A 26,523-nucleotide genomic window follows, 5' to 3' on the forward strand; every position below is an offset into this window, starting at 1 on the left:
CAATCAACACCAGCCAACTTGTCACTAACGCTTCTGCAACACTGAAAGAGGTCCCCCGAGAACCTTGCACGGTCTTGGGTTTCCGCCTTCCTTTTCATGCCCAATGTATAGCAAGAGGGGATTTGCTATGATTTAATTCATCATCTTTTCTGCACGGATGAAAAAAAATATAAGGTATACTGTAGTAAAAAATGTGTTAAACATTTGGTACTTAGAATTAGATTTACATTTAGCAATTGCTAGTCAAGTTCAAAATCAGACGTGTTAAGGCCAACATTTCACCAACGAGTTTCTACAAAATGAGATATAATTGATCTGTCTTTAGGTGGCGTAAAGACACACTTACTGCATAAACATAGAAAGGAGAATGACAAAAATACCTTATAGCGAGGATATATATATACAGCTGAAGAGATGGAGCATGGGATGTACAGTCAAGCAAAGAAGGTGATATTCGGAGTGACCAAAAGTTTGTCACAGATTTAAGGAGGGTGCTAAAGAAGAGATAGGAGTTCCAGAAGGAAATTCCAGAGCATGGATGTACAAGAAACGAGAATCAAGCAGCAATGCTGGTAACACACATAGTCTATAATTCCATTAAAATGAATTAATTATTAAGAATAAAAGTGAAGATTATTAGTCGAACAACAACTCAGTAATCAAATGTAGTGCATTCAGATGAAGAATCCTGCCAGATTATTTATTTTTCTGAAATTATGACATACCTTATTATGGGTATACTTCAATTTTCAAAACACATTTGATAGAACTCCACATGAATTAATATTAATTAAGTTCTAACCTCAGTAAGTCAGAAAAAACTTGTATATGGAGAAAAAAATGGCTGAGGGCATAATGTTTGTAGCATAATATCTAGGTGAGGTAAGCTCTGGTGATGTGCCCTATGTTGGGATCAGTGTGTTTTCAAGTTGTATTAATGATTTAGATTCAGAACCTCTGTACAAATTGGTAAAAGGAACAGCAAATTAAAATCAGGCAGCTCAAACACTTTAAAAACTGAGAGCGAGTCAAAAACATAAATGAAATGAATGCAGACCACAGTAAATTATTGCAAATAAATTTGAATTATTGCCCACTTTCAAAATTTTAAGGATTTTCAACATAATTAACAAAAAAAACTCAAAATTACATTTCTGAATGCTGTTTTTATCTCAGACTGTACATCCAAAGTTGTTAAAGCATATATTTCACAAAGACTTTATAATCACCATGTGTAAGATAGTAGATTGTAAGGGAAAGATTAATACATAACTTTAAACCATAGGATAAGGAGACATAGGTTACAAACAATATAAGGTAAGTTTAATACTTTTATTAGAAGGTATCAGGCAAAATTAGATCAACTGTTGCAATGGTCCACCTGAAATAATGTAAGAGACACTGGACTCAGCAATGAGAAATATTGGAATTGTTTTTAAAATAAATTATTAAACTATCTGTCCTCTTAGGTGGGCATAAAATAGCCCACAGCACTACTTCAAAGATGTACAGGGTGTTATCTTCATCAAAATATCTCTCAACCTACATCACACATAAAAAATAGTTGGCATCAACACATTACTGTTTCTGGGAGCTTGCTGAGTGCAAACACGCTGCCACACTTTCTATATCATAACAATGATTACTTGTCAAAAATACTAAATTGGCTATGAATTATACAAGTCTATTTTTTAGGACTGATATCAGAAGATAGTTCATCATGCAGAGTGAAATACATCACAATTAACACTTCAAACAGTTAGGAGCAGAGTTGTATGTGGAATCCTATAATTTACAAGCAAGTTTCAATTGAGACATTCAAAAGGGCATAGAATGATTGTTTGGATAGAAATAGTGTTCAGGGATATAGGGAAAAGGCAAGAGATTGTTGGCACTAGGTCACAAAACTGTGCAGACAGAATGGGCTAATTAGCCTCTTCCTGTCACATAATAATTCTCTGATTCAATGAAAAGTATGTGGATTGAGATAGATTTCTTAAAATTAGGCTTGTTGTTCCCAGAGGTCAGGAATCATGGACTCTGCTGGTTTAGGGCATACAGCAACATGCCCCTCAAATTAGCAGAATTCATAAACCACACAGTACCAGGTGCTGCAGGCCAAAGAGACAAATGATTAAAAATAATTTTAACTCTGTCAAGTATTTATATAAAGAGTTATATTCTAAATGGTAAGTACGAATTCTGCCAAGTGTCTATATTCAGAGTTATTTCGTAAATGGTAAATACTTTGCAATTTTTTTTGTATATCAATGTTGTTTATCACTCATCCCATTCCCATTTGTCCTTTGCCATAGTCTGGCCTATTTGGGTGATTGCCACCAGGGCACCCGGAACTGTCTGGCTGCCATTTGTTGAAGGTCAGAGTCTGAGAGTTGCCAGTTCGGTTCCTCCTCATTCCTGTGGGGACTTTTCTGACTTGACAAAAGATGAACCAGCATCATAGAAAGCTGCTGCAGAGAAACCGCATACAGCTGGTGATAAAATTGCAGCCTGAGCTCATTTACGACTTTCTGACGGAGAAAGGCGTTTTCACCGACGACATGATAGAGGAAGTCAAGGTGTGAGAGGGATTGCGGGTCAGCGACGGTCCGAACGAAAGTTAGAAACAGATAGGTTTTCTCTTTTATTCTCCCTCCCTCTTTCTCTTTTTCTTTTAAGAAAAGTCTCTTCTCGCGGTCAAATGCGGCAAATCTCGATAGCAAGCCAGGATGGGTGTTGGTTCAGGGAGGAATTGAAGCTGCATATATTTGAATGTCTCTTGTACTCAGGTTGAGGTATCTGTAATCATCTGTGGAACCTCAGCAGGATGCACACATTATGTATTTTATACATTTACAAATTAAATCCCAGTCACTTGTGTAAACTTACATAGCACGAGTTACTTTAAGATGTGTTTATGTTTTGATATTCAACTGCACAATTCAATCAGTTGGTGACGTTCTTATTTGGAACTTGTGTTTACCCTCCTGTTAAATGTTCAGAATGACTGCTTCTCTTGTGTATCATACATGTGTGCATCCAGCAAATGGTAATGCGCAACAAAAAAACAAAATCAAGTCAATTTGAGTAAAATGTTTTGCTAGCTTCTGTCTGCTTGCCTTTTCTTTCATAATCTCTTATCTAAGCTTATTACTTAAGTCCTAAACAAATCTATTTTCTTTTGTCTGTGGGACTGCTGTCTGTTCTCTTCCATCATCTCTTACAATTAAATCCATAATACAAAACAGGCTATTAAATGTTGACAAGTTTATAATCCTTTAGTGCAAAAACACAATCTTTGATCATGTGGAGGGTTCAAGGGTTTGAATGAAACTAACTCAACATGATTAAATAGGTTCAAAATCATATTTATATTTTTGCAAAAATATAAGTGCTTACCTGTTTTATTGGGGAAATACAATGAAGGTTGTGGGACTGAGCCGAAAGCAACCCCTCCAAAGGTCTAGTTTATACATTTGCTTTGTGTTGTCAGTAAGTAATAATGTAACAATAAAGAGATATCAGTTATTCTTGGGCAAAGAGTAAATCAGTTGTCCACAGTTATAAATGTATGTTTGAGAAACAGGACAGTATTGAAACAGGAGGTGTCTGAAGAGGGGCAGTGTAAAGACATCATATTTGAGAGCTATTCAGCATACTTGGGGATAAGAATAGCAGTGTTTGAATGTTTTCATCAACTGTTGCAAACTGGGCTGTATACGTGCTGAAGAGTTAAGTATCCTATTGTCTGAAATCTGTCTTTTGATTTTAGTATTATTTTGGAAAATTAGCCATTTGAATAAACTAAATTCTAGTTAACATTGTGACTGTATATGAAAACTGCTTAGATTTGAAATTAAAGTATTTAAATGATGATCATCAACATGGAGTTGACTGAATTTCTTTTTGACTGTAGAAATCAGGCACACGCAGGGACCAAGCCCGTCAGTTAGTAACTGATCTGCAGACACGTGGAACAGGAGCATTTTATGCTTTTTTGGAAAGTCTGAAAGAAAGCAAGCAATATGAGCTCTTTGATCTACTGCAAGAGGGGCTGTCTATCCAAAATAATCCCTCCATCTTTGTTAGACCGGTTCAACCCATGAAAGTATATAATCCTGTTCAGCAGGATACCCGGATTTCTCACCCAGTTCAATGTACGTACGGAATCTGCTTGTGCTTTTAGAAACTGATTGTTTGGGAATGTGGATTTACTTGAACCCCGTTTGGATTATTTAGTGGCTAATTTACGATCATTTGTAGTTACTGAACTTGTGATCATAAAACTCCAGCCATTGTGTTTCGGTAGATGTCAAACAGTTGCTTCTCCCTTCATTTCAGCCCTCTGAGCATTTATCAACAGAATTAAAAGGAGACTGATGGGTAAGATGGTTAAAAGGAAGACATACAGACAATGAAGCTGGAATATGTTGAAGAAGCATTGGGAAAGGAAGATAGGAAGTCTGGGATTAGATGGTTCTTGTTCTCAATACCCTGTACAGGAAAGTTGATGAGATGTAGGTATTGTTTTTGTTGTAAGTTAGTTCACTGGGGCTGAGAACATAATGCAGAGATACGAAGGGACAAAGCTGTGAAAACAAGGAAAAGCATTTTAAACCAGGAGCTAATATAAGTAGTGAGCACAGAGATCAAATGGTTTTCCATTATTTAATGAGGAAAACACTATTCAACTGGGACTCGATATTAGTAAAGTGATCTGACAATACACACAGTGAGCAAGCCAAGAGAGATGATCAAAGGGTAGGCTTGGGCATGTAGAAGCTGACTCCGTATAGCTAAGGAGAGACATTTAGATGTAGATCGGAGTACAACTGAGTCAAGGATAGCTTCGAGACAATTGCAATGGAGCAAATGAAAAGAATTACTATTGTCCAAGATGCTCTGTTCCCATTGTAGTGGTGAGATGGATAGTGAAGAGGACAGTTCCAAGGAGTGGCACAAAAGAGGCAGACCTTGTGAATACCATGTAAGACTGCAGAAACTACCTCATGGTCAGAGTCACAGAGAACATATTTTGTCATTCTGGCTTGGATGGTTTCAGGGTGGAAATCTGAAGGCACGATTTAAATTTGCAAGAAAGATGGACACAAATACCAGAAGCAAAATATTCAAGGAAATTGCATTTGGAGCTTGGATGCTAGTTTATGACAACCCAAATATTGAGAGTTTTTCTTGGAGTTGGTTTTGAAAGAGGAGGAAGTGGTACCTGGGGAGAGAAAGTCAGTTAAATGGTCAGCAATTTTGTGGGAGTATGGTTGAAATAGCAGAGGTGGCTTCATAGACAAGGTAAGCTTGAATACAGCATTAGGGGAAATGTGACACAAAGTGAATAATAAAGCAGGATTAATATTGGGGTGGAGGCAGAAAGGAGAGGTTTGACTTGATGGGCAAAGGTAAGGAAAGTAGCTGAACACATCAACTGAATTAACAATAAAGTCCCATGATTTCTAGGCTGGAGAGCAATGGGGAAGGAGATTTAAGGTATGGTTGTTAGTGAAAGAAAGCGGCTTGAGGTTTGCATTGTTCTCCAGGGGAGGTAAGTAGGAATATTTGGTCAAGGAAAATGAAATCCAACTTAGTTGAGTAGTTCAGTAAGACATGGCGATATTGCCTAAACCAGTTGAGCATCATATTTCTTTTAAATCTGCATCTCTAGGACCTGAGAGAGCTAAGTCGGTGAGGGGGGTGGGGGGGGTTGTTAAACCAGGGGACTGATTATGAAGAGGGAGAATAAGACATTACTAGGGATAAGGACATTGAAATGTGGAGAGGAAAGAGTGTCAATTTGGAATTGGTCAGGTGAAGAAGTAATCAGGTGAATGAAAAACCAAAGTGGGCAGTAGGGAATTTGGACGTGTAGCTATAAATGTTTTGAAGAACTTATATATGTGCTGATCATGATTTTGTGCCCTTGTGTTTCAGGTTCAGACGTTGATATAGGTCTTGGTAAGCCAACTACAAAAGGACTACAAGATGACATGGTGAGTGTTTATATCAATGTCTTTACACACTGTTTATTTGTTGAGTCTTGAATAGGATGTTGTATTATGTGGGGAATAATTCAGTCCTAAATTGAAATTGTATGCAGATGTTCTGTGTTTACAATAAGCAGGTATTAATTTCTAAATGATGACATTCAGAAGGAGGGTTTGTGTTATCAGGAGATGCTGGATAGGCTGGGAATTTCTTCACCGGAGCACAAGAGGTTGAGGGGTGATCTTATAGAGGTTTACAACATCATGAGGGATATAGGTAAGGTGTCTTTTGCCAGGGGTGGAATTTCAAGATGAATGGGCATATTTTTAAAGTTGGAGAATAAAGATTTTTAAAAATCATGAGGGACAATTTTTTACACAGAGAGTGGAAATCGAATGGAATGAACTTTCAGAGGAACTAGTGGATGCAGGTACAGTTACAACATTTAAAAAACATTTATAAAAGTATAATGAATGAATAAGAAATGTTTGGAGGGATATAGGCTGAGCGTAGGCAAGTGGGACTAGTTTAGTTTGGGATTATAGTTGGCATGGTCTGCTTGGACTGAAGGGTTTGTTTCAGTGCTGAGTGACTCTATGACTTGGGTGTCTTTGCATAACGAATACAAATTGTTAGCATACAGATACAGCAAGAAATAATAGGAAGGCAAATAGCATGTTGGCCTTTATTGTAAGGAGTTTAGACAAGAACTTTTAAAAGTTGGTTGGGGGCAAATGTTCGCAGGTAAAGGGACAGCTGGAAAATGGGAAGCCTTCAGAAATGAGATAACGAGAATCCAAAGAAAGTGTATTGCTGCAAGGTTTGTGAAGGTTTGTAGCTCAGGTTGAGGTTTAGGGTGTAAGTTTGCTCGCTGAGCTGTAGGTTTGATATCCAGACGTTTCATTACCTGGCTAGGTAACATCATCAGTGGCGACCTCCAAGTGAAGCAGAGCTGTTGTCTCCTGCTTTCTATTTATATCTTTCTCCTGGATGGGATTCCCGGGGTTTGTGGTGATGTCATTTCCTGTTTGTTTTATGAGGGGTTGATAGAAGACATCTAGATCGATGTGTTTGTTTATGGCGTTGTGGTTGGAGTGCCAGGCTTCTAGGAATTCTCTGGCATGTCTTTGCTTAGCCTATCCAGCAAAGATGTGTTGTCCCAGTCGAAATGGTGGGTTTTTTTTCATCCGTGTGTAGGGCTACGAGGGAGATAGGGTCGTGTCTTTTTGTGGCTAGCTGGTGTTCGTGTATCCTGGCAGCTAATTTTCTTCCTGTTTGTCCCACAGTGTTTGTGGCAGTCCTTGCATGGAATTTTGTAGATGATGTTGGTTTTGTCCATTGGTTGTGCTGGGTCTTTTAAGTTTGTTAGTTTTTGTTTGAGAGTGTTGGTGGGTTTGTGTGCTACTAGGATTCTGAGGGGTCTTAGTCTGGCTGTCATTTCTGAAATTTCTTTGATGTATGGTAAGGTGGTTAGGGTTTCTGGCTGTGTTTGGTCTGCTTGTCATAGTTTGTTCTTGAGGAATCTGCGCACTATATATTTTGAGTATCCGTTCTTCTTGAATTCTTTGTATAGGTGGTTCTCCTCTATTTTCCGAAGTTCGTCTGTGTTGCAGTGTGTGGTGGCTTTTTGTAATAGTGTTCTGATACAGCTTTGTTTGTGTGTGTTGGGATGGTTGCTGGTGTAGTTATGTATTTGTTCAGTGTTTGTCGGTTTTCTGTAAACGCAGGTTTGTAGTTCTCCGTTGTCCTTTCGTTCGACTGTGACGTCCTGAAATGCGAGTTTGTTGTCGGTTTATTCCTCCTTTGTGAACTTTATGCCTGTGAGTATGTTGTTGATGATGTTGAATGTCTCTTCTGTCTTGTTTCATTTTGTGATAGCAAAGTTGTCATCTACGTAGCGCACCCAGATTTTTGGTTTGATGGTTGGTAGGGCAGTTTGTTCTAGTTACTGCTTCTGTTATGAATTCTGATAGCGGAGATCCCATGGATGTGCTGTAGGTTTGTTTGTAGACCATGTTGTTGAAAGTGAAATGGGTGGTGAGGCACAGGTCCACTAGCTTCATGATATTTTCGTTGGTAATGTGATTGATGGTGGTTGGTGTGTGTGTGATGGTCTCTTCTGAAAGTGTGGTCAGTGTTTCCTTTGCCAGGTCGATGTTGATGGAGGTGAACAGTGTTGTTACGTCGAGTGAGATCATTGCTTTGTCTTCCTCCATTTTGGTGTTTTTGATTTTTAGGAATTCCTAGGTGGAGTGGATGGAGTGCTGTGACTCTTCTACTAGGTATTTCAGTCTTGCGTGTAGTTCTTTGGCCAGTCTGTAAGTTGGTGTTCCGGGTAGTGAGACTGTAGGTCTGAGGGAGGCTCCTGGTTGATGGAGTTTTGGTAGTCCGTAGAATCGTGGGGTGTTGGTCCCGTCGGGTTTCATTTTCTGGAATTCCGTCTTGTTTATTTGTCCGGAATTGTGTAATTTTCTAAGGAGATATGTCATTTTGTTTCCTAGTTGTGGGGTCGGGTCTAGCGCCACATGTTGGTAGGTGTTGGTGTCTGCGAATAGTGCATTGGCTTTCTCTATGTAGTTCCTTCTGTTCAGGATGACTGTGAGCCGACCTTTGTTTGCAGGTAATATAACGATGTTTTTGTATTTTTTGAAGTTTTCTAGGGCTTTCTTTTTTTGTGTGTTCAGTTTGTTTCCTTCCATCCTTTCGGCTCAGAGTAGGTGCAACTCTTAATCGTTTGATCGTTTGCTGTGTTTCTTCCGTGAGTTTGTTGTCCTTCAATGTGGTTTCTAATACTGCTAGGAAATCCTTCTTGTCAGCATCTCGGTAATTGAAATTTAATCCTTTTACAATGTCTGTGTCCTTTTTCTGTGTCTGATAGGGTCCGGTCTGATAAGTTCTTTATCCATGCCCCTGTGTTATCGGTTTTGTCTTTTTTTGTGAGTTTGTCAAGTTTTTTCTTCAGGTCCTGATTTTTCTTTATCTGTGTTTGTCGTTGTTTGGTGTTTATGGCTCGTTCTACCGTGTCTGTCCAGTCTTGATTTGTTGCTTGCTTGAATAACGGTTTTTGGCACGCAGTTTCCTGGTTGTATTTTCGGAATCTGTGGTGGGCGTCATTGATTAGTTCTCGGAGCATTCTGCGGCCGTTTTGTTCTGTTAAACTTCTGGCTTGAGGTGTTTTTATCAGCGGTTTATATTGGAGACATTTTGGCAGTACCTGGTTTCTTAAACATTCAGTCAGAATCCCTAACCACCTTACCATACATCAAAGAAGTTTCAGAAATGACAGCTAGTCTACCAAGATCTCTCGGAATCCCAGTAGCACACAAACCCACCAACACTCTCAAACAAAAACTAACAAACTTAAAAGACCCAGTACAACACATGGAGAAAACCAACGTCATCTACAAAATTCCATGTACGGACTGCCACAAACACTACGTGGGACAAACAGGAAGAAAATTAGCTGCCAGGATACACGAACACCAGCTAGCCACAAAAAAGACACGACCCTCTCTCCCTCATAGATCTACACATGGATGAAAAAAAACACCATTTCGATTGGGACAACACATCTATCCTGGACGGGCTAAGCAAAGACATGCCAGAGAATTCCTAGAGGCCTGGCACTCCAACCACAACGCCATAAACAAACACATCGATCTAGATACTATCTATCAACCCCTCAAAAAACAAACAGGAAATGGCATCACCACAAACCCCAGGAACCCCATCCAGGACAAACATATAAATAGAAAGCAGGAGACAACAGCTTCGCTTCACTTGGAGGTTGCCACTGATGATGTTACCTAGCCAGGTAATGTAACGTCTGGATATCAAACCTACAGCTCAGCGAGCAAACCTACACCCTAAAGTATATTTCTGTTAGGGTGAAAGGAAAGGCTGGTAAGTATATGGAATGCTGGATGACTAATGAAATTGGGGGTTTGATTAAGAGAAAGAAGGAAGCTTATCTCCAGATTAGACAGGATAAATCGCGTGAATCCTTAGAAGAGTACAAAGGCAATAGAAGTATACTTAAGAGGGAAATCAGGAGGGCTAAATGAGATGGCTTTGGCAAATAGAATTAAGGAGAATCCAAAGGGTTTTTACAAATACATTAAGGACAAAAGGGTAATTAGGGAGCGAATAGGGCCCATCAAAAATTGGCAAGGTGGCCTTTGTGTGGAGCCGCAGAAAATGGGGAAGATGCTAAACGAGTATTTTGCATCAGTATGTGCTGTGGAAAAGGACATGGAAGATCTAGAATGTAGGGAATAGATGGTGACATCTTGAAAAACGTCCACATTATAGAGGAGGAAGTGCTGGATGTCTTGAAACGCATGAAGGTGGATAAATCCCCAGGACCTGATCAGGTGTACCTTAGAACTCTGTGGGAAGCTAGGGAAGTGATAGCTGGGCCTCTTGCTGAGATATTTGTATCATCGATAGTCACAGATGAGGTGCCGGAAGACTGGAGGTTGGCAAACGTGGTGCCACTGTTTAAGAAGGGTGGTAAGGACAAGCCAGGGAACTATAGACCAGTGAGCCTGACTTTGGTGGCGGGCAAGTTGTTGGAGGGAATCCTGAGGAACAGGATGTACATGTATTTGGAAAGGCAAGCACTGATTAGGGATAGTCAACATGGCTTTGTGCGTGGGAAATCATGTCTCACAAATCTGAGTTTTTTGAAGAAGTTAAAAAAAAGGATTGATGAGGGCAGAGCGGTAGATGTGATCTATATGGACTTCAGTAAGGCACCCGACAAGGTTCCCCATGGGAGCCTGGTTAGCAAGATTAAATCTCATGGAATACAGGGAGAACCAACTATTTGGATACAGAATTGGCTAAAAGGTAGGAGACAGAGGGTGGTGTGGAGAGTTGTTTTTCATACCGGAGGCTTGTGACCAGTGGAGTGCCACAAGGATCGGTGCTGGGTCCTCTACTTTTCATCATTTGTATAAATGATTTGGATGTGAGCAAATTAGTACAATTAGTAAGTTTTGTAGAGGTGTAGTGGACAGCAAAGAAGGTTACCTCAGATTACAACAGGATCTTGATCATGGGCCATTGGGCTGAGGAATGGCAGATAGAATTTAATTCAAATAAATGCGAGGTGCTGCATTTTGGGAAAGCAAATCTTAGCAGGACGTATACACTTAATGGTAAGGTCCTAGGGAGTGTTGCTGAACAAAGAGGGGCGGCACGGTGGCACAGTGGTTAGCACTGCTGCCTCACAGCGCCTGTAGACCCGGGTTCAATTCCCGACTCAGGCGACTGACTGTGTGGAGTTTGCACATTCTCCCCGTGTCTGCGTGGGTTTCCTCCGGGTGCTCCGGTTTCCTCCCACAGTCACAAAGATGTGCAGGTCAGGTGAATTGGCCAAGCTAAATTGCCCGTAATGTTAGGTAAGGGGTAAATGTAGGGGTATGGGTGGGTTGCACTTCGGCGGGTCGGTGTGGACTTGTTGGGCCGAAGGGCCTGTTTCCACACTGTAAGTCTAATCTAAAAAGAGACCTTGGAGTGCAAGTTCGTAGCTCCTTGAAAGTGGAGTCGCAGGTAGATAGGATAGTGAAGAAGGCATTGGTATGCTTTCCTTTGTCGGTCAGAGTATTGAATACAGGAGTTGGGAGGTCATGTTGTGGCTGTACAGGACATTGGTTAGACCACTGTTGGAATATTGCATGCAATTCTGGTCTCCTTCCTATCGGAAAGATGTTGTGAAACTTGAAAGTGTTCCAAACAAATTAACAAGGATTTTGCCAGGGTTGGAAGATTTGAGCTATAGGGAGAGGCTGAACAGACTGGGGCTGTTTTCCCTGGAGCATCAGAGGCTGAGGGGTGACCTTTTCGAGGTGTACAAAATTATGAGGTGCATGAATAGGGTAAATATAGAAAGTCTTTTCCCTGGGGTCAGAGAACTAGAGGGCAAAGGTTTAGGGTGAGAGAGGAAAGATATAAAAGAGACCTAAGAGGCAACGTTTTCACGCAGAGGGTGGTACGTGTATGGAATGAGCTGCCAAATAAAGTGGTGGATGCTGGTACAATTGCAACATTTAAAAAGCATTTGCATGGTTATATGAACAGGAAGGGTTTGCAGGGATATGGGCCAGGTGCTGACAGGTGGGACTAGATTGGGTTGGGATATCTGGTCAGCATGGACGGGTTGGACTGAAGGGTCTGTTTATGTGCTGTACATCTCTATGACTCTATGACACAGCCTTGTTACAATTGTGCAGGGCTTTGAGATCACAACCTTGGGAAGATCACACTGTTTTGATCTCCATATTGGGCAGTGATCTTCTTGCATTGGAGACAGTGCAGCAAAGATTCACTAGACTGGTCCCTGAATTGAAAAAACATAGAAAATTGGAACATGAATAGACCATTTGGCCTTTCAAGCCTGCTGCAGCTTTTCAATATGATGATGGCTGATCTTTCAATTCAATAGAGTGTTCCTGTTTTCTATAGATTCCCCCTTTAATCCTTTTAGTCCTTAAAAACTGTACCTAATTCTTTCCTGCTAATATTTGATGTTTCAGCCTCATTCACCTTCAGTGATAGAGAATTCCACAGGCTCACCATTGTCTAGGTGAAGAAATCTCTCCTCTTCTCACTTCTAAATAGCCTACCTTATATCCTTAGACTGTAACCCAGGTTCTAAATTCTCTGTTTATTGAAAACATCATTCCTGCATTTACTGAGTCTAGTCCTGTTGGAATTTATTAAGTTTCTGTGAGTTTCATCCCTATCACATTCTTCTAAACTCCAGTGAACATAGTCCTAACCGATCCAGTCTCTTTATGCACCAATCCTGTCTGGTAAACCTTTGCTGCAACTCCCTCCATAGCCAGAACATCCTTCCTCAGATAAGGAGATTAAAACTGCACACAGTACTCCAAGTGCGGTCTCGCCAAGGACTCGTACAATTGCAGAAAGATATTTAAAGTCTGGTTGAAGATTTGTAGCTCGGGTGTCCGTTGTAGCACTGATGATGTTCCCTAGCCAGGGAACGAAACGTTTGCAGCAAAAACTTCCAGCTCGGCGAACAGAACCTGCAGAAAGATATCACTGCTCTTCTACTTGAATCTTTTTGTTATCAAAGCAAATATACCATTTGCTGTCTTCTTCATGCAGGCACAGCAAATGGTGGTTAGCCAATGATAAGAGGGTGTTCAAATGGGCCTGTACTGTCTGGAGGTTAGAAGAATGAGAGGCGATCTAATGAAAACATGCAAGATTCTGAACAAGCTTTACAAGGGTAAACACTGAGTGGTTGTTTACATTGGCTGGGGAATTTTGAACATGGTACAGTCTCAGAGTAAGGGATTGATAATTTAGAACTAGGTTGAGAAGCTTTGTAACTCAAAGCGTTCTGAATATTTTGAATTCTAGAGGATTGTAGAAGCTCCATCAATAAAATGTTTAAGGCCGAGGTACATTATTGGTTTCTGATATTTAAGGGATATGGTGATTGGGCAGAAAAGTGGAGTTGAAGCAGAAGATCAGTTGTAATTGCACTGAAGTGCAGGTCAGGTTTTATAGGCTTCACTTCAACTTTTATTTCTTATGTTAGGGAAATGGCAGGAAGGTGGAGTTGAGGATTATCGGATCAGCCATGATCTCATTGGAGGGCGAAGCAGACCTCATTGGGTTTACTGGCCTACTTCTGCCTCTACATCTTATTATATTGATTCCCAATGTGACAACCAAACATGGCAAGAAAATAATTAGATTTAAAATGAGGACTGGCTGATAATCACACTGTTTTATTCAGGGACACATGATTTTATTGATTTTAATTTCGTGGAAAAAGTCTGGCTACTGTCTATAAGAACCATAGATGGAACAAATTGGTTCACCTCAATCCAAATCATAGTATACATACGTTTACAGCACACAAGTTTGTTATTTGGTTATGAATTAGTGCTGCTTCTTAAGAATAATTAAATGGATATATAGTGTGATGGGAAATTGAAAAATTCTTACTGATATAGTAAGTGTTGATTGTTTGTTGCCATAGTTCTAACACATCATCAGAGTACAGAGTTATTGTCCTGTGTCTGTTGCATCATCTCCTGATGAAGGAGCGGCGCTCCGAAAGCTAGTGCTTCCAATTAAACCTGTTGGACTATAACCTGATGTTGTGTAATTTTTAACCTTGTACACCCCAGACCAACGCCAGCATCTCCAAATCATGTCTCCTGTCACTGATATACATCAATGTGGCTTCTCTCAGTGAGAAAGCATATTTAAAGTAGTAAAATTCAGTGTTTACATGTGTTGATTTCAAAAAGTATTCAATTTAACTGGTTGTGATTTTTAACCACCAAATATCAGTTTGTCCGTCATTTACATTAGATTAGATTACTTACAGTGTGGAAACAGGCCCTTCGGCCCAACAAGTCCACACCGACCCACCAAAGCGCAACCCACCCAGACCCATTCCCCTACATTTACCCCTGCCCCTAACACTATGGGCAATTTAGCATGGCCAATTCACCCAACCTGCACGTTTTTCGACTGTGGGAGGAAACCAGAGCACAAGGAGGAAACCAACCCACGCAGACACGGGGAGAATGTGCAAACTCCACACAGTCGCCTGAGGCGTGAATTGAACCTGGGTCTCTGGCGCTGTGAGGCACCAGTGCTAACCACTGTACCACCGTGCCACCCACATATATAGGCAATTTAAATCACAAGTACATTGTTCAATTTTTACACTTAACATGAGCGTCCATCCATTCAGTTTATTTCATCCAACCATATCAACACAAAAGTTAGATTGCTGAGCTTGAATATTGGCTTTCAGACATTTCGGCACCATACTAGGTAACATCATCAGTAAACATCACCCACCTTAAGAAACCAAGGCCAATCAATAGAGAGGCAGGACATACTATCAGCGCTTCATCGGAGACTCTCACTGATGATGTTACCTAGGATGGAGACGAAACATCTGAAAACAAACCATCAAGTTCAGCGAGCTAACTTACATATTTATCATCAACCTGAGCTACAAATCTTCTTAAAAATTGCATATTGACACATCGTTGTAATCCTTCTTGCAGCACAAACTAATCTAATTTCCTGTTAATATATCTATTCTGTTTGCCTCAACCATGATGTTCTCATCAGTCATTCTTTCTGAGGAAAGAAATTTTTTTAAAATTTATTTGTCCCTCTCTTATAATTATGGTCCCTAGTTTAGATGCCCCAAATGCTCTGCATAAATGGAAACATATTTGTCATCGCCATCCTACTGAACCCCCTTTACCTCATTCATCTTTTCTTGATTTATGCTCTTTAATTATCATAATTTACAGTTTCTGTGAATCTTCATGTCTCCTTTGCCTACATCTAGATTTATAAAATGGATGCTGACCCTTGTGGCTTATGTTTGATCATCAACAATGTGGATTTCTTTCCAAGTAGTGGTTTGACTTGTCGCTCAGGTTCTGACATCGATTGTGAAAATGTTGAAAATCTCTTTAAGAAGTTACGGTTTGAGGTTATTGTTAAAAGAAATCTGACCAAGCATGTAAGTATTTCCAAGAACTCTTAATTGTAACCTCTGATAATTCATTACAGGTTGTGTACAATGTTTCTGTAGAATGCAGCACAGACTTGTCTCAAACACTTCGCAAAGGTCCCACTGCATGGAACCTGTAGCTTCAGAAACAAGCAAGAATGTTCCAAAGAGCCAGAAATAAGGAACTATTGAATTTTCTCGAAGTATGATTTTCTCCAATCTAATGACACAGTTTTCTAGATAACCATACAAATTCATCAAGAGCTTTGCATAATTTTCCTTGGAACTAACTTCAATCACACCAATTTAAGAATTATCAAAATGTCTACTCTAAGAATTTAGCAGTCATCTTCATTTTGCAAGGTAAACCTTTGCGAGAATCTCCTGCATAATTGGAGCACAAGAATAGGAGTAGGTCATTTGGCCCTTCAAATCTATTCTACCCAATCAATAAGATCATGGCTAATTTTCAACCATATACTTGTTTTTGGCCATATTCTTTAGTATCTGTTTAAGATAAAAATCAGTCTCAGATTTAAGATTAATAGTTACGTAACTGGCATCAATTGTCATTTGCAGAAGAGTTCCATACTAACACCGGCTTTTGAAGTGTTTCCTCATTTCATTCCTGATCTGCCCAATCAGTAGTTGGAGTTGAATGTAGCAGAAGATTTGATGACTTTATCCGTATCAGAAACTGTATATTGTACAAACATTTAGAGAGACCTCCTGCCCATGTTTTCTTTCTCCTCTGACTCCCAGCTACCTTTCACTTGCTCTGGTAACATTGAACAACACTGAGCTGAAAATATGTTGCTAGAAAAGCGCAGCAGGTCATGCAGCATCCAAGGAGCAGGAGAGTCGACGTTTCGGGCATGAGCCCTTCTTCAGGAAGGCTCATGCCCAAAACGTCGACTCTCCTGCTCCTTGCATGCTGCTTGACCTGCTGCGCTTTTTCAGCTCTGATCTCCAGCATCTGCAATCCTCACTTTCTCCTAACATTGAACAACACCCTATTGTAGTGATTGTAACAAGGTCAGCCAGGTGAACAGCATAGAACATGAGTTCCCCGATTGGATCAGATTAACAGTTCCAATCAGGGAACCCTGGCTGATAGACAAGAACAAAATGTCGGACATCCTGTATACTCTGAGAGCTGGCTCTGCAAGCAGTAGGTCAATGTCGAGAACTTGCCATGTGTAAATAAAGGGTGACTTGGTGAAAGGATATCCGCCTATGGGGAGTCGTTTTATTCATGTCTTAGTTATAATATATGTTGGATAATGGTGTTTCCTCACTCTATTGTGTGATTTTCTCCGACAGGTGATGGTAAAAGAGCTGAAAAATCTAGCTCTCAAGGACCATACAGTTTTTGACAGTTGCGTTATTGTTATACTTTCACATGGTAGTCAGGTGAGTCAAGTAACTTAAGCAATAAATGCAGCAGCAGCAATGCATAATTTAACCTGGTAGGTCAGTAATATTTAACATTAAAGGTGTAATTTTCTTGTTATTTCTGTCTGTTTTGTTTTTTTTTCTTTTGTCACATAGCAACTTTTTTTTCTCCATTATCTGCCCTATGTTTCCAGTTGTGTTCCTGCTAATCTTAGTTGGAATCATTACTTTTCCATAATAGAAATAATCATTGTAAATGTACAAATGTTACTACTGTCTGTGGTGTGCTGCCCTTAGGTGGATTTTCCATGTTTATAGACATTCTTTGAGCACCTACACTCATGAAGTGTTGAGTTTCCCAAAAAACATGTCGGTCCCAGTTCCTGTAGTATTGCTGCAAAAATTGTTCAATGGCTTTAACCATTTGAAAAGTCATTTTGAAAAACTGAAGCAAATACAAGAAATGCTGAAAATACACAGGATGATAGGGAATAGGTGAGAAATCTGTGTGAGCAACAGATTGGAAGGAAGCTGTTTAATCTACAGAGATTTTAAACAAAATAATGCTGCTTTTCTGCTGAGTTTTACATGATGGTGATCAAGGCTTAGTCAAGTAAGTCTTAGAAAAAAAAGCTGCAAGGATTTAAGAGATGCTTTCAGCTGTTGGCATTCATTTGAAGCTCCATGACAGACCTGGCTGTCTTGGAGTTTACAACCATAAAATCATGCCAGGCAACCTCAATATAACTCCACTACAGAGGACAATCTCTAGAGGAGATGATGTCATTGAGAGTCCTGGTGAGGAAAAAAGGCTTGATGTTTCAGTGATGGGGTCATGGTCCACAGGGTGATAGGAAGTGTTTAAGAGACAACCACAAAATATTTTTGACAAACTTAAGTTGTTAAATTATAATCAATGAGTTTACATGAAAATATCACTAAACCTTTTTGCTTCTATAATGTATAATGAGTTTATTACAATCCCATGCACCAAAATTTTTACTGTAAAAAATTCTGTGCTATGAACATATGAATGTAAAGTAATTATTTTGGAACAACATGTTGCTTTTTGCCTATTTGTAAATTTCTGCTGAGTTGATGAGAGAATGAAGAAGACCTTTGACCAAGTCATAAATTTTAACTTAATGTGATACAATGTAATCTGATGTCAGTTCTCCATGGTAGTACATCCCTATGTATTTTTTGTTAAGGAGCTGGTTTAAGCTTCATTGTCACTTCAGTCAATAAATATTAAATGGTACAGGATGCTTTCAAACAGGAAAATCACACACTAACAGATGTAGACGGGGAAATGAACGTATATAGTGTGTGACAAATCCCTTCAATTGGTGTGTGAAGAGTGACAACACCTGAACACAATCTCTTTGCCCACAGCATAGTTTGGATACAGAATAAACTGTTTTCCATCTCATTCCAATAATGTACCTCAGTTCCATCCTCAGAATGCATATGCTACTACAACACTGATATTTTACATTTCTCCTATCAAACTCCCCTTATCTGCTCTCTAAGCAAGAGTGAGTTACAGTAGTTATCAGACAGAAGATTTTCATTCCATCATATTACCAAACAGAAGTCAGTATAAAATAAGTATTTGTAAGCTAAACTTTTTGCAGTAATTAATATTAGCTAGGGATAGGTGTACACTGTGTGCAACTACATTCACAACATTTCCTGTGTGCATTCTACGGTATTATGTTGAATTCTATACATGTGTTTCTTTCTTCAGGCTCAGCATAGACAATTTCCTGGTGCAATTTTTGGAGTGGATGGGGGCCAATCTCTGCCAGTACAGCATATTGTTAGTTACTTTGATGGTTCACACTGCCCAACTTTGCGGGAAAAGCCCAAATTATTCTTCATTCAGGCCTGTGGTGGTGGTAAGTGCTATATTTGTTGCTGACTTATGTAAATAAAGATGTGTAAGTTAGGTCTATTGGCTGTGCTAAATTACCTATAGTGTTCAGGGATGTGTAGGTTAGGTGCATTAGTCATGGGAAATGCAGGGTTGTAGGGATAGAGTAGAGGGAATGGGTCTAAGTGGGATGTTTTTTGGAGAGTTGGTGTAGACCTTTTGAGCAAAATGGCCTGTTTCCAAGCTGTGGGGATTCTACTAAATATATAAATAGATCAGCTGCTAGAAGTATTAAAAAATGTAAGTGGAACTACTATTGGGGTCCGGTGACTATATTCAAGAATTAATTTAAATACCCAGCTAAATAACTGTTACCAGAATCTTTCTATCTTGTGCCTGATCTCTGGCGGGCACTATTTATTGCACAGTTTGAATGGATTAGTACTTTAACTCAACCCTAGAAACAGTGGTCTGATCAGTGTTAAAATAATTACTAGCAAGAGACTCCAGGATAATGGTTATGTTGCTAATCCAGTTAGTAATCCCGTGGCCTTGAATAATAATTAACAGAATCAGTGTTTAAAACCTACAGGGAAATTTCAGAATTCACATTCAGTTTTAAAACAGGCTTTGGAGGTGAAGATATCAATAAATATGATCATGAAGCTTTCAGATTGTCCCAAAAAACAACTGCTTACTTTTTAGAAGCAAGTCTGCCATCTTTCTCCTATCTGGCCTATATGTATTTGAAACATAATTGTTAACTGGTGGAGAAAAGTACTCCATTTATCAAATCGCTGCAAAGAATAACAAAAGAAAAACTCAGCTGCAACCAAAACAATTCGAGGGCTGCAGAGATGAGCAATAACTGCTGGCTCAGCCAGCAATGCTCACATCGCATGGATGAATAAATAAAACATTTTTAAAAGACAGGATTCAAGAAAGTTACACTCAGCCTAGTTAACTCATCAAAGTCATCCTCACTAACATCTGGTCAGAGGCTGGAAATTCTGAGGGGAGTAACTCACCTCTTGACTCCCCAAAACCTGTCCACAAACATTGTGATGAAATATTCTCCATCTGCTTGGATGAATGCAGCTCCTCCAACACTTAAGGAGCTCAAAACTATTCAGAACAAGCACACTTAAATGGCACCCTATCCATCAGTTTAAAAATGAACTTCTTTCATCAGCAAAGCACATAGACCATCTACAATGCATTGCCACGATTTAATAAAGTACCTTTGTAAGCACCCTCCAAAGTCGTAATCTCTAATACTAGAAGGGTAAGGGAAGCAGATGCATGGAACATTACCACCTGCAAGTTCCCCTTCAAGCCATCACCACCTTAATTGGAACTGTTGTAATTTCTTCTTTGTCACTGGGTCAAAATCCGAGAACTCCCTTCCTAACAGCACCATGGGCACACACAACTCCCATGGACTCAGCAATACAAGTTGGCTACATCTTCTCGAGGGAAATCAGAGATTGCAAAAAATGCTGTAGTCTTTCTGTAGAATTTTTAAAAATGTATGATGACATGTTGCTCATCTTTGCAAAGGCCCATGACAGTTTATGACTTTACAAAGCTCTTGATGCAGTTCCATTATTAGTTACTTTGTGGATTAATTGGATGAGTGTTCCCCTCTTGGATCTAAGCACCTGCTTTTTATTCTTATCAAGAAGTCTTTCTTACTGCAAGCATGCTGAGAGCAGAAAAAAAAAGCACAAGAACTGAACAATTAAAACCCCTGTCTTATCTCCATATTTGATTTATTCTGTGTTGTGTGCATTCAAAGAAAAAAAATAAGTTTTTTGTTTTTAGCATTTGATATACCATTTACTTTCCACAGAAACACAAATTCAAGACAGGAGAAACCTATCACACCTGTGCTAGTGGTAGCTGTTCAACTGAGTTCTCTCTACTCTGACCCCATTGTTCTTGCCTTTTCCTACTTTTTTTAATGTTCTTCAAATATTTATTCAATTGTCTTTGGAATTCTTTATTGCTCTTTATTTCCAGCCAATTTAGGCGTCTACTGTCTTATTGTCTCTTTTCTTATGTGCTTTTTCTCGAACTGTGTTTTTAATGGTTTCACTTGCCTGTATTGCTTGAAAAGTGTGATCAATACAGCACCATAAGAGACCATCGCTGGAGAGGAAGGACAAAAGAAAGCACAAGTGGAATAGACCAGTAATATGACCAGAATGATCCTGCAGAGAGGGGATCACCTTTGCACACTATCACAGAGCACTCAAGTCATCTGAAAGACAAATAAGTTGAGTTTGTACTTTTTGTAACATCACAGTGGAATGTTTGTTTCTTACAGATTTGAAGGATAAAGGATTCAAGACAGCCGAGGAGGTGGATAGCATTCCTACTATACTCTTTGATTCTGTTAGCTTGCAGACTGATGCAACTCCATGTCCAGCAGAAGATGAACCAGATGCAGTATCCAGCTTACCAACTCCCAGTGATATTTTGGTTTCATATTCTACTTTCCCAGGTACCTTCATCTGCCCATTACTGCCTTTCAAACAGAGTGATTTGATCCAAAGTGAAGTTCCAAGTGAATGTCAGCACTGTTGCATTTAGATTAGATTAGATTCCGTACAGTGTGGAAACAGGCCCTTCGGCCCAACAAGTCCACACCGACCCTCCAAAGAGCAACCCAGCCATACTCATTCCCCTACATTTACTGCTGACTAATACATCTAACACCATGGGCAATTTAGCATGGCCACTTCACCTAATCTGCATATCTTTGGACTGTGGGAGGAAACCAGAGCACCCAGAGGAAACCCACGCAGACACGGGGAGAATGTGCAAACTCCACACAGACAGTTGCCTGAGGCGGGAATTGAACCCAGGTCCCTGGCGCTGTGAGGCAGCAATGCTAACCACTGAGCCACTGTGCCACCCAGCTCAAGCAGATAGTATTAGTCAGTTTAGAACATTTTTCTTGATTAATCTCAATTCCCATCTGGTGATTTTCATGTCTATAAAAATTGTGAATATTATTGCTTGAAAATGATTTATTTCAGTTTCTGGCAGTGCTGGGACACTGTTCACTTTTTACATTTATGGAACTACTCTTCAAATTGTTTATGAAAATAGTGAACAGCAGTGGTCCCAGCAATGATTCCTGTAGAACATTAGTTCCCACCTTCTGCCAATTTGAATAACTTGTATTCCTGCTGATGATTCTTAAAGTAAAATGTTTTTTCCTGATCGTTAGCAGATAATGTAACTCAAGGTTTATAAATATATTTAAGTCTATTATTTTTCCTTATCTTATTATGCATGTTCTTTAGTTGTAATACTGTATATTGTAATACTATATACTGCATAACATGCATATTATTGAACCTTAATGAACGGCTTGAAATTGTTGAGACTCTGGGGAACAGCAGTGGATGTCCTAGCAATGGCTGCATCCAGCCATTGGCCTGTACTGAATCAGTTTTTGATATGCAGTCATGCTTTGAGTTACTCAGTGACAATATTCTGGCCTGTAATTAGATTAACAGAATAGCTGCATAAACAAATTACTGACTAGGTTTTATTCCTCTCATTCTGACAAGCAACAAAGGTTATTCAGATGTTTACACACTTTTTTCCTTTAGGGTATGTGTCATGGCGAGATAAAAAGGATGGATCTTGGTACATGAAAACACTGGTGAATATATTCAGTAAATATGCTCATTCAGATGATCTACAAATACTTCTAACGAGGGTGAGTTGTTTTATTTTATTCTGAGTATAATACCATTCATTGAGACTGTGGATTTGGTTTCAGTACACTAAACCTTGGCATAGGTTCCGATGATTCCAATATTTTTCTGTCCATCCTACATCCTCCACTCAGCATAAACATGCTCAACCAGAATTCTACACACTATTAAACACACATCGAATCCCATTCACCCATCAGTCCTGTGCATGTTGACCTTGCTCTCAGTTCAACAATGCCTTAATCTTAAATTCCTCAGCTTTGCCCTTTAAATTCTCTGTAACTCATTAACACTCAACAATGGAGCCCCCCAGGGATGCATACTCAGCCCCCTACAGTACTCATTGTTTACCCATGACTCTCGCCAAATACCAAACTAATGCCATTTACAAGTTCGCTGATGACACCACCATAGTCAATGGAATCTCAAATGGCAACAAAACAGACCACAGACAGGGGGTGGAAGACCTGAAAAAATGGTGCACTGAGAACAATCTAGCTCTCAATGCCAGCAAAACCAAGGAACTCATTATTGACTTTTGGCGGGATGTTACACATGCCCCCCCTAAACATTAACAGCACAAAGGTGGAAGGAGTGGAGAGTGTCAAGCTCCTGGGAGTGGTCATCCACAACAAACTTTCTTGGACGCACTGGTAACAAAGGCCCAACAATGTCTCCTCTTCCTCAGGCAGCTGAAAAAAAATTGGCATGACAGTGAATACCCTTGCCAAATTTTATAGGTGTGCCATCGAGAGCATTCTGTCTGGATGTATCACTAGCTGGCATGCCAATTGTACCGTTTAAGATCGGAGACGGTTACAGACAGTGGTGAACTTGGCCCAGACAATCACAAAGACCAACCTCCCATCTATAGAATCCATCTACCAGGCCTGCTGTCAAGGAAAGGTTGCCAGCATTCTCAAAGATCCATCCCATCCTGGCAATGCTTTTCTACAATCTCTACTGTGGGGGAGAAGATACAGAAGCCTGAACACATGCACCAGCTGGATTTGAAACAGTTTCTACCCTACTGTTGTTAAAATACTGAATGTACTCTCAAACTCTTGGCATTCGCCTGTACCTGTATTTTTGTTTTTGCTGCTGTTTATCTATTATTTACTTATCTCTGCTATTTAACTATGTGATCTGCCTGATTGCTGTGATTCAGTACACATGACAATAAATTAAACTAAATTAAATTTAATTCAATTAACTGCCTCCAATGCTTGAGTATCTTTGAATTACTGCAGTTGAAGCATTTTGGACATTTCATATTTTATCCAAATTCCATATTCCTTCAGTTGCTGTGCTTCTAGTTGCTTTGGCCCTAAGCCTGGGAATTCCCTTCCTAAATCCCTTTGTTTCTCTGTCCCTTTTTCCTCTTTTGTGATGCTTCTTAAAATCTATCATATTGATCAAATCCCTCCCAGCATCTCCTTCCTTCGGTCAATGTCAAAACTGGTTTTGTTGATACTGCTGTTATTTAAGTATCTTGGGATGTTTTTATTGTATTTTGATCCATCTAAAAGTTTCACATGTATCTATCACAAGTTATAACATCCCAGTCCTATATCAGACCTTTACTAATGGAATGAGTTTTTTAAAGTTTTGTTTTTCTTCTGAGCAAAACAACAACTTGTAAAGGGTTGTAATGCTGGAAGTCTGTGAACAATTGAAATCTGGACAGCTGTATCTGAATTAGTGAGTGTACGTTGTTCTCACAGATGTACTTAGTTTATTGTTATCAATGTAGTATCAGAAGTAGTTGTTCTTAGTACATCTTACTCTAAAGAAATACTTTCTACCTTTAAATGCTCCCATCACTACCACTACACATGATAGACTACAATGCTGGTTGATATAGTCAACAAATTTGACCTCTCAAAATGAGCTAAATTTGGAAGGACACATATATAATTTCAGCCAGTTATTTTCATGGCCGAAATGAGCACAGTATAGACATTAGATACGTTTTTCTGAAATTTTATCAGCAACATTTGAAATATACATAGTATTTGGAACATCAACTGAACAAGTTGAATGGAATGATTTTTTTGTAACATTTTCTTATTCTTCTTCTGAAGATACTGATCCAAATTTGGTTTGGAGGCACTGGACACCCTCCCTGATTGGCCATTTCTCATTTAAGATGCTGTGTTAGTGAACGTTATCCCTCACAGTCAAGCCTAATTATGTATTTATAAATGCAAGCACAAGTCAATAAAAGCAGTTCAGAAGAGAGGACTTGGACCAGTTCATCCTATATTAATCCAGCTGAATTGTAAGGGTGTAGCCACCAGCAGGGTTGAAATCAGGGAACCCAGGGATCAATTCTGATGTATTCAGCCAGCCTTGAGCTGTGGAAATACATTTTGGATTTTTACAAAGTTTTTTTTACACTTTCTTTTCTGTATGGCATGATGGTGAATAACTTCGCCAAATTTTATAGGTGCAAGCAGTTGGGCCTGTGCATCATTATGTGGTTTAATTGTGACAAATTTGGAACGTTTCAGATGTATCTATTTTTCAGGTGACAAGAAGCATTTCAGAAAACGAGGAAGCTAAAGGTGTGTACAAGCAGATTCCTGGTTCCTTCAACTTCCTTCGCAAACAGTTGTACTTTTATAACAAGGAGAAGCAGTGACTCTTTTGGATTATAAGCAAGTGAATATGTACTTTCATCTTGGCCTAATTCACTTTGAAAAATCTCAACTATCTCAGTGCCCTGGTTTGAAAAGGAATTAATTACCACTGAGTGCTGATCAATCGCTGTCGTTCTAGCTGTATATTTGTATTACAGCTAATAGAATTTGTATCAGATTTGTGTAATGCAAGAAAAGGATTAGAAATAAATCAATCATTGAATGTTTGATATTAATGTGTGGATGATATTGCACAATTGAGGTACTAACCAGCATTGACAAAATCCGTTCTTTGTGCTAACGTACATAATGTAAAACTTCGCTTTTAGGGAAGAATATTTAAATTATCTTCGAGACATCTTAATTGTTATTTTTGGGGGAGTGACAGAAAGCAAGATAGTTTTCAACATCTAAAAATTACCTGTCTCAACTGAGCACTTGTATCGATGAGAGAACAGTTGAATTCACATAAACAAATATTTCTGCTTCTAAACATCTGGGACAACTTAAGACCGCGGCATGAGGCTATGGTTTTTTGATAAATTTTGTCCTATTCTAATCCTGTTGGATAATGAATGAAGAGAATTGCATTTAATTAGCACCTTTTGTCTACTGTGTCCCATTCAAGATTTGGGAATTGTACAGAAACCATTTAGATGTGTCTGAGTTAGCTGATCTTCGCTAGAGTAGCGGGGTGCTACTTTTGAAATTAGCCTGAGGAGCAAACATAGGAACTCTGTAGTATTTATATTCCCATCTCTGATTTTTAATGATGGTTCTTACTCGGAAGTTGAATGACGACATGATTGGGCTATTTGTGATGCCTTTCATGTTTGAATAGCTTGCTAGTCATTAAATAAGTCAGCTGGACAAGTTAACAGAATGTGATTGGCACTAAAGAAACTGTCCTAAGGAACTGTAGTCAATATAGAGTTAGTGCCTTCAGGAGGGGGGAGAGAAAGGCACAATGTCAAAGTAAATCACTGTTGGTAACAATTGTCTGATATTTTAATCCCAGGCTTGTAAAATATTTAGTATTTCATAGCCTGAAAAGTTTGTTATTACATTATCGCAAATGCAATCATGAATGGTGTATTTTTATTTCCAAATAAAAATCCGTCTTGAAGATTTATGCAATAATGTTGCAATTCATTGACTTCTCACAAGCAAAGTTTTTATATGTTTGTTTGAAATCTTTTATGGTTCCTTCACCTATATAGTAAATACTGACCCTGTAGCTCAGGCCTCATGGCAATATCTTTTTGCCTCATGATGTACCTGTTGTACAGCACATAACTGGAAATATTATTGTTTAAAATAGATTTTCCTTATAAATTTCACTTGTACCCC

At 39.2% G+C, this 26,523-nt stretch overlaps 1 protein-coding gene across 4 annotated transcripts; it reads left to right on the top strand.

The window, feature by feature from the left end:
- Positions 1 to 122: 122 nt before the first annotated feature.
- On the top strand, positions 123 to 26,313 carry casp9 (caspase 9, apoptosis-related cysteine peptidase). Of its 4 annotated transcripts, none has more exons than XM_060852396.1 (10): positions 123 to 174; positions 2,316 to 2,579; positions 3,917 to 4,157; positions 5,944 to 6,002; positions 15,359 to 15,535; positions 16,850 to 16,939; positions 18,672 to 18,822; positions 21,127 to 21,303; positions 22,424 to 22,533; positions 23,272 to 23,700. In XM_060852396.1, exons 2-10 carry the CDS (start codon positions 2,448 to 2,450, stop codon positions 23,308 to 23,310), a joined length of 1,176 nt encoding a protein of 391 aa, XP_060708379.1. In that variant the 5' UTR covers positions 123 to 174; positions 2,316 to 2,447; the 3' UTR covers positions 23,311 to 23,700. The 4 variants fall into 4 exon arrangements, with proteins under 4 accessions (XP_060708379.1, XP_060708378.1, XP_060708380.1 ...); XM_060852395.1 differs by lacking the exon at positions 23,272 to 23,700 and adding an exon at positions 25,062 to 26,313 and having other exon boundaries at positions 129 to 174; XM_060852397.1 differs by lacking the exons at positions 123 to 174; positions 2,316 to 2,579; positions 23,272 to 23,700 and adding exons at positions 396 to 447; positions 25,062 to 26,313.
- The last annotated feature ends 210 nt before the right edge of the window (positions 26,314 to 26,523 follow it).

The sequence above is a fragment of the Hemiscyllium ocellatum genome, chromosome 37, assembly GCF_020745735.1.
Source record: "Hemiscyllium ocellatum isolate sHemOce1 chromosome 37, sHemOce1.pat.X.cur, whole genome shotgun sequence".
NCBI classification, from domain to species: Eukaryota; Metazoa; Chordata; class Chondrichthyes; order Orectolobiformes; family Hemiscylliidae; genus Hemiscyllium; species Hemiscyllium ocellatum.

What these genes read in the sequence shown, in the direction of transcription:
- casp9 (XM_060852395.1), top strand. Translation starts at nt 2,448, where the DNA reads ATGAACCAGCATCATAGAAAGCTGCTGCAGAGAAACCGCATACAGCTG. An exon ending in ACATGATAGAGGAAGTCAAG is followed by an intron (nt 2,580 to 3,916) that starts GTGTGAGAGGGA and finishes TTTTGACTGTAG; the next exon opens with AAATCAGGCACACGCAGGGA. An exon ending in CATTCAGGCCTGTGGTGGTG is followed by an intron (nt 18,823 to 21,126) that starts GTAAGTGCTATA and finishes TGTTTCTTACAG; the next exon opens with ATTTGAAGGATAAAGGATTC.